Genomic DNA, 7996 nt, shown 5'->3' with positions numbered 1-7996 from the left:
CCGCAGGGACTGTGGTGCAGCCGGCAGTCCGTCCGGTATCGCGATATAGCCCCCTCATGTAGAGGAGCCCCCGTTCCGTCATACACTACATTGGGTTCTATGGGCTTGCATTGCAAACACTATAACTCAGCCTTACAGCTGCCTCCCGCATGAGCGTCTCACACACACTGATGACAATTTGTATTTGCGCGCTGTTTTGCTCTGGGGTGACGTCGCCTAAATCCTGCCCAATCACCGTCGGCCGCTGGTCAGGACAATGAAGGCGAGCCGGCCAATGAGAGGAAGCGACGACTTGGCGGCGGCCAATCAGCGTCGCCCTAGGCTGAGAGTAATGTTACAGATTGGGAAGAGTGTGAAGAGGCTGCGTATCGATCCCGCTTTCTCTAACACAGCCATTGCAGTACATTGAGCTCCATAGACACAGCATTGGGTGAGTATATACACGGCAACCCAAACTGACACAGTCACTGGCAATGCCTATGGAAGGTAAGTATGCTGCGCGAGGATGGACGTCAGAGCACCTCCGCCCGTGGCCCGTGTTAATCCGCCTAAAAGACGTCAAATAATCCCCGGGCCGGGATTAACGTTATAAACAACGAGGTGGTGGTGAGGGGGGATAAAACGGTGAATTTATAAGGGGGCGATAATAAGCACGTTAACGCAGGGAAACTGAAGCCGTGTGACTGGGAACCTAAAGATATATATTTTTATTATTATTATTTACTGCTTTTAGTGTGAGGTGAACTTTTAATAACGGGGGTGAGCGGGCACTGACGACCCTGCTTAAAAAAAAAAAAAACCCGAGCCCGGGAGTAGGTAGCGGGCAGCGACACCCGTCTGCTGGGGCGTATGGGCAGAAGATGCCGAAAATTACCTCAGGATGTGCAGTAACATGGCTGACTATGGGGAAAACAAGAGGAGAGGGTGGCGGCTGTCACCAGCGCCCAGTCCCCTGCCCGGGCAGTGGCGGGTGAGGGCTAGTAATCGCCCCTGGACGCCCTGCCCGGTAGCCCCCGTCGCTGCTGTTTCTCTATGAGATGGCGGTTGCGAGCCGCACTCTCTAACATGGTGGTTTTAATAGCGTGAGGGGGCGCGGGCACGACAACAATAGGGAGAAAGGGCGAGCGCGCTCCCGGCGGCGGCGGCCGCGTCATCCTGGAAGCGGGTGCGCGCTCCCGCCAGCACCTCAGCCCCGCAGTGTTATAATGTCTGCGCTCACACACAGCAACGGAGCCGCCGTGTAATCACCGCACACAGCCGCCGGCGGCAGTCACCCGGACACCGCAGCACGAGGGAGCCCAGGGAGACATTTCAAGGGGACTTTCTTTCATGAAGAAGCGCGAAGGAGAATAATAATAATACATGTCCTAGATACATGACAGAACAGTATATACCAAACTCTACCCCCAGGGGTGTCCAAAGGGGGTCCACAGCCACTTATTGATAGATCCAGCACCCTCATTGTGGTTATTGTCTTAAATTTGACCTCCTTCCTTCTGAAATCAACTTTTTTTTCAATTGTACTAATGAGCCTTAAGGACTCCTGCGGGGTATTTTATAGATTTTTTTCCCCCCATTCTCTCTGTCCTGGTTACGCCTGCATTCTGAATTTCCATTTTTGATTTTCATGTAGAACCAGGAAAGGATGCAATTCAAGATGCTGCATATACACAGTGTGAACAGGGCTTAAAGGGGTTTTGAAGCAATTCTGAAAAAAAAACATGAGGACAGGGATGAAATAAATAAATTCAGACGTTTATAACCTATTACCCATCACTGATCTCTGTCGGAAAGCTGCTGTGTGGCTTCTGCGATTCCTCCATGCGGCTGAGCATCACAGGATCTTCTTAAGCCAATCCGTGGTCTCTTTAGACCATAAGATATCACTTGTTGCATCAGGGAAACCAACATCTCTCTGTATAAGGATTGGTCTAGGTGGATTCAGCCGAGTGCAGGTGGTGAACTAACTTTTGTTGTATATGGATAGGGGGTAGCTATCTGATAGATGAGGGTCTGACTGCCTGGTCACATGAATGGATCCTCAGAAATCTGCATAACCAGAGTCCCATTTTCACAAATGCACGGAGCAGCAGGTTGGGCATGTGTCCTGCCTCTTGATTTATTACTATTGGAGTATCAGAAATTGCACAGAGCAACACTGTGGTGTCTCCGCCTCTTGCATAGCGACACTAAAGTGGTGTTTATAGCCAAGTGCTGTGCTCTGTGATTTCTGTCACTCTCGTTGCTTTGAATGGAGCAGCAGGCTATATGGTTGACCTGCCGCTTCATTCCATTGGTAAGAACAGAACCTCCAGGAACTGCTGGGGTCCGTTCCTATGATCGGCAGGAGACCTAGAAGTCAAACCCTCACTGATCAGCTTGTTGGCCCCTATCCTAATCAAACAAGGTACAGTCCTTTCAAGATTTGAGGTTAAGACTTATAAAAAAAAAAATTTATAAGAATTACAGCAAAATATCAATCCCCTTTCTATATTCAGAAATATGTTGCCCATTTAAAACTAGAAAGGTAAACCCTAAGGCTACATTCACACTGCCGTTGCCCGCCGGTACCGTAGCGGGCAACGGCAGTGCATGGGGAGAGGAGGAGGAGGGGAGCGCAGCTCACCCCCGCCCCTCTCCATAGAGATACATGGCGAACGGCGCCGTATTACGGGAAAAGATAGGACGTGCACCCATTGCCGTCTATGCAGGACGTATGTCGGCCGTATATACGTCCTCCATACGGTAGTGTGAATGTAGCCTAAATAACGTAGTGTTGCGTCCACTACGTTATTTAGGCTACATTCACATATCTTTTAAATTTAATATTCCGTTTTGGAGACCCTTTTATAACATTTGTGGTATTGTATTCGTTAGTGACTAAAAAAAATACTCTTTCCCATATGGTAAGGTATACATCTGACAAACCTAAGTCCCATCATAGCGCAGCTTTTGTAGGGTCACCAGATTCAGCACCTTTTGCTACTTCCATGACTGACACACACTACATTCAGGCTCCTTGCCCTTCTATTATATTCTCTGAATTGTTTAAGTGAGTATAACTTTGTCTTCATGAATGGAGGCTTCTTGCATCACATGTGGTCCATCACGTGATGTAGTAAGAGATGAGTAACATCAAAACTATTCCAAACAAATAGCATTTCCAGGCGGATTGTTATCCAGCTGACCAATTGTATCTTTGGCCTATTTAAGACTATTATTCTTTTCACCATCTTACACGTTGGGGAAACTATATTCCAACGTAGTTTTTCCTTTACACAATTCTTTAGTCTATCATCATGGGATAGATTATACAATGCGTCAGAGATTAAAATGAACTTCATATTAGTGGTCCTGTTGTATTTCACATTGAGTCACTACAAGGAGCTGAAGCTGTAAATATATATATCTGTGGTATCTCCTTTTCCTATGTACTTGTTGCTAGTACATCCATTTCTCCATTATTGATGAGTGAAAAATATGTATTTCCATCTGTTACACATTCAATAACCTTTGGCATAGCAGTGGAAATGGATAAATTGTGTGACTTTAACCCCACATAAGTTCTGACCATAACATTGTCCTCAAAGTAGTCGTTCATGGTTCAGAAAGCCTTCCATCAATGGCCGTTGTCCCATAGGATATAGAATCTCAAAAACAAAATGTACATTGGGGCCGATTTAAGATGCCATATAATGCACCAATACTATAAAATGCAACATTTTTGTTCCTGCTTCCAAGGAAATGACATATGGCCTTCTACCACCAGGATGGAGGACTGCATGCAAATGAGCCTGATGGGGATCCATAGGGGTTAATCTTTCATCTTGGTAGTAGATGCCCATTAATGCGAGGGCGATAAATTTGATGCATTTTCTGATTGATTTTTTTGGAACATTTTTAAAAATGTAGCCAGCACTGTACAAATCTTATTTAATAAATTTTTTTGCAGAACGATACTAAAATGGGTAAAGGTGATCCCAAGAAGCCAAGAGGAAAAATGTCCTCGTATGCTTACTTTGTGCAGACGTGCAGAGAAGAACACAAGAAGAAACACCCTGATGCATCTGTAAACTTTGCAGAGTTCTCCAAGAAGTGCTCAGAACGATGGAAGGTAAAATAGTTGTGATTTTTGGTGCGAACCTGGGTAAACCCATAACGTTCGCTTTAAAATGTATGCCCTCCGCAGAAAAAGGAATGTGCAAGTTGTGTCCACAGAGCAGATCATTACTTTTGTAGTCTTAAGAGTTAGTTATTCAGGTTATGTTTGTGCTTCAGCTAGTAATAGTTATGTGACGGCTTTCAAGCTGCACTGCCCTATGACACTTAGATGCACGGCCAAGCAATACGTATATAGTAAATTGTAGAAGGAAAAACCCCTGCCAGGCGTTAACATCAGCCTCTGGATGATCCTACACACATGAGAATAAAGGGATGTGGTTGACGTACATCAAATGGCCATTGTTAGATAAATATGTATACACTGCCTGATATGTCTTCATATGTGAAGATGGCATGTAAAAAGAAGAGTAAACCCATCCGCTGATTTCTGTGCTATAATTTAGGCAACAAAGTGTGATTGATAGGTTTTCTATACTTGGAAGATTTCTGAATAAAGCTGAGTGAATCTGATAGGAGTCCTAGGAGAGATGGTGATTACCCTGCTCACGCACAATGATTGACATGGGGAAGCCTCATTACTCCACCCACCTACAGTGATTGACATAGGGAAGCCTCATTACTCCACCCACCTACAGTGATTGACAGGGAGAGTCCTCATTACCCCACACACCATGGTTGACAGGGAGAGTCCTGATTACTCCGCCCACACAGTGATTGACAGGGAGAGTTTTAATTATCCCTCCCACACACAGTGATTGACAGGGAGCGTCCTGATTACTACGCTAACACACAGTGAATGACAGGGAAAGTTGTGATTACTCCTGTATAATCTTGATGTCTGTATGTACTGAAAATCACAACATGTTGGCTTTGAACATTTTTATATGTGAAATTTATTTTTCTGTAGACCATGTCTCCTAAAGAGAAGTCAAAATTCGAAGATATGGCGAAAGCAGACAAGGTTCGCTATGAAAGCGAAATGAAAACTTATATCCCACCTAAAGGAGAAATGAAAAAGAAGTTTAAGGACCCAAATGCACCAAAGAGACCACCGTGAGTTAATTTTTTTGAGCTGAAAATGTTTGCAATAATATAACAATATTTCTAGGCCTAATAGGAACATTCTCGAGTAACCATTGTATTCCACAGCTCGGCTTTCTTCTTGTTCTGCTCTGAGTTTCGTCCTAAAATCAAAGAAGATCACCCAGGTCTGACCATTGGAGATGTGGCAAAGAAACTAGGAGAGATGTGGAATAATACTGCATCAGAAGACAAGGTGCCTTACGAAAAGAAAGCTTCCAAACTGAAGGAGAAGTACAAGAAGGTATGTCTTCATATGTACCATAAGAATACTAACAAGATGAACTGGGTTCTGTTGGTCATTTGACCTTCATAACCCAAACTTTACCATGTCCATAGTAGTACATTAACAAACAAAGTAAATTAATTCCTTCTTATGATGGAATATGGTGACCATAGTTGGCTGACATAAATAAAAAACACTTTAATCACAATGTAAATCTTACACGCCACAACTTCAGTCATAGCTGTCTTGGCACCATTCGGTGCAGAAACCTTGATGCTGATGTGAACAGAACCTTAGGTAGTGTTCATATGGGTGTAATATTTGTGTATTTGTTGCAAATGCAACACCTGGACCTGGCATATCAGAACCCGAGTTGTAGCACCATATGCTTCTTATAGTTCTGGCTTTGTGGGTGTTACCTCCTATATTGGTGTGAAAACCGCACCAATACTTTGGCCACCTTCACATTACATCTTTATCCATTCTTTCCTCTGTTCCGGTGCAGGAGAAAATGTATGAATAAAACCTTTCCTAGATCCTCCTAAATATGTGATATATTTGGAGTGTTAACATTTGAATTATTTCCTCTCACACGTGATAAGAAGTCATGTGTTTCGTATGTATAGCTGTGCTCGCCATAGCTTTATGCTGAAGGTGGCACTGTGTAACCATGAAACTTTTTTAGCACAATGGGTCGGTTACATAAAGATCTCACTTTTGTGTTCTGCTTCCCCCAAAGAACGCACTTTATAATATATATTTATGTTGTGTGACGCTGCAGTTTTATTACTCAACATTCAGACTTATAGAGCTGAAATGTTTTGATGGAATAAGTTACTGTATGCATAAAGCAGGTGTCTAAACTTTATGGTGTTCCAGGACTATATGAGAAGGAATTACAGAGTAAAGAAGTGCCCCTTTATGGCCATACTGCTCGTATTCATCTCCCCTCTGTGTGTCTAAAGTTAAAGCGAGTCAAGAATTATATGTACAGTGTGACCATAATGTGTAATAGAAAATCTAAAGGTGGAAGCATTCAGTAGGCGTCCAAGAGATTTCTTAGGTTATTATGTATTCACGCTATCCTTAGCCAATCCTTCAGCTAAAGCATCAATATCCTATTAACGAGGATCTGTAAACCTGATTGAAGGGTCCAGAGCACTCATTCTGCACCCCTTTCATTGTATATGTAGTATCAGTGGTGTGGGGTATAGTTGCAGTATGCTATTTTGTTGAAGGGACAAAACTACTGCCCTGCACAGCAGCTAAAATGTTGGTGAATGTTTGGGTTAAACAATGAAAAGGATACAGCAGAGGTACCACAAGACACCCCCACTGATCTGTTATCAATTTTGGGTTTAGGAAGTGGATGTCCAAATGAAAATGACAATTTTTTTTTTCCATTCGCATAGGATATGGCATCATATAGATCTAAAGGCAAACCAGAGCCAGCGAAAAAGGCTCCAGCTAAGCCCGAAAAAAGCAAGAAGGCAGAGGATGACGACGACGATGATGAAGATGAAGAAGACGAGGAGGAAGAGGAAGAAGACGAGGAGGAGGAAGATGATGAATGAGCATCTCCATGAGCGTTTTTGTTTTTTATTTTGTCTATATAGCATTTAACCCCCCTGTACACAGCTCACTCATTTTTAAAAACAAAAACAAATCGGATATAAGAATGTGTAAGATTTGTTTTTAAAATGTACAGTGTCCTTTTTTATTTTTCCTTTTTTTTTTTTAATTTTTTTGTTTGTATAGTTAACACACACTACCAGCTGTGTCTTTAGACTTCCCAGTCTTTTTTCTTTTTGTTTTATTTTCTTCTCCTTTTATTTACCCCTTCTTTTTGTGGTTTTTCAATGGCCACTTACCTTGCCTGGTACATGACGGGGGTTGTAAATTGGCATGGAAATTTTGAGCAGGTTCATGTTGTGCACAGCACAGATTAGTTCTATGGGGATGTAGATCATTTCATCTTCAGTTGTCTTAGCATCATAATTGTTGTTCTGTTTAACTGAATACCACTCTGTAATTGCAAAAAGAAAAAAAAAAAAGAAGAAAAGTTGCAAATGTTTTGTTGACATTCTGATTGCTTCTGAGTAAAGACAATTTTTTTATTACTGCTGGCCTTTTATTTTGGTTACAGGACACCTCAACACAACATGTGACATGTTATGGATGTACCTGTATGGGTTTGCTAAATAAAGTAATGTTATAGAGCAGTGATGGTGAACCTTTCAGAGCCCAAACTACAGCCATAACCCACTTATTTATAGCAAAGTGTCGACACAGCATTTTTAGCAGTAAGTTATTACCTGTTCTACTACAACTTTCAATCTTATTGTCCTCTTGAGGACACCAAAACAGTTGGAAGAAGGGCAAATTTGTTCTATCATTGTATCTTCTCCTGGATTCCCCTGTACAGAAAGTAATGAGGGGCCAGCAGTCCCAAGCAGACAAGGATGTGTTGCTTTAAAGGAAACCTACCACTTGAAGTGGCAGGTTTCAGATGGAAATACCGGGCACCAGCTCAGGGTGAGCTGGTGCCGGAGCTTATTTTCGTTAGTG

The 7996-nt window shown here is 42.7% G+C and overlaps 1 protein-coding gene across 3 annotated transcripts; it reads left to right on the top strand.

The window, feature by feature from the left end:
- The first annotated feature begins 281 nt into the window (after window positions 1-281).
- HMGB1 (high mobility group box 1) lies at window positions 282-7548 on the top strand. Of its 3 annotated transcripts, none has more exons than XM_072134366.1 (5): window positions 282-430; window positions 3953-4114; window positions 5030-5175; window positions 5272-5446; window positions 6841-7548. In XM_072134366.1, the coding sequence occupies exons 2-5, from the start codon at window positions 3965-3967 to the stop codon at window positions 7000-7002; spliced, it is 633 nt and encodes a 210-aa protein (XP_071990467.1). In that variant the 5' UTR covers window positions 282-430; window positions 3953-3964; the 3' UTR covers window positions 7003-7548. The 3 variants fall into 3 exon arrangements, with proteins under 3 accessions (XP_071990467.1, XP_071990468.1, XP_071990469.1); XM_072134367.1 differs by lacking the exon at window positions 282-430 and adding an exon at window positions 499-624; XM_072134368.1 differs by lacking the exon at window positions 282-430 and adding an exon at window positions 585-606.
- Window positions 7549-7996: the final 448 nt, after the last annotated feature.

The sequence above is a fragment of the Engystomops pustulosus genome, chromosome 2 (genome assembly GCF_040894005.1).
Source record: "Engystomops pustulosus chromosome 2, aEngPut4.maternal, whole genome shotgun sequence".
Classification (NCBI taxonomy): Eukaryota; Metazoa; Chordata; class Amphibia; order Anura; family Leptodactylidae; genus Engystomops; species Engystomops pustulosus.
Note: the sequence above shows the minus strand (reverse complement) of the source record. Positions and strands in the feature narration are given on the sequence as shown.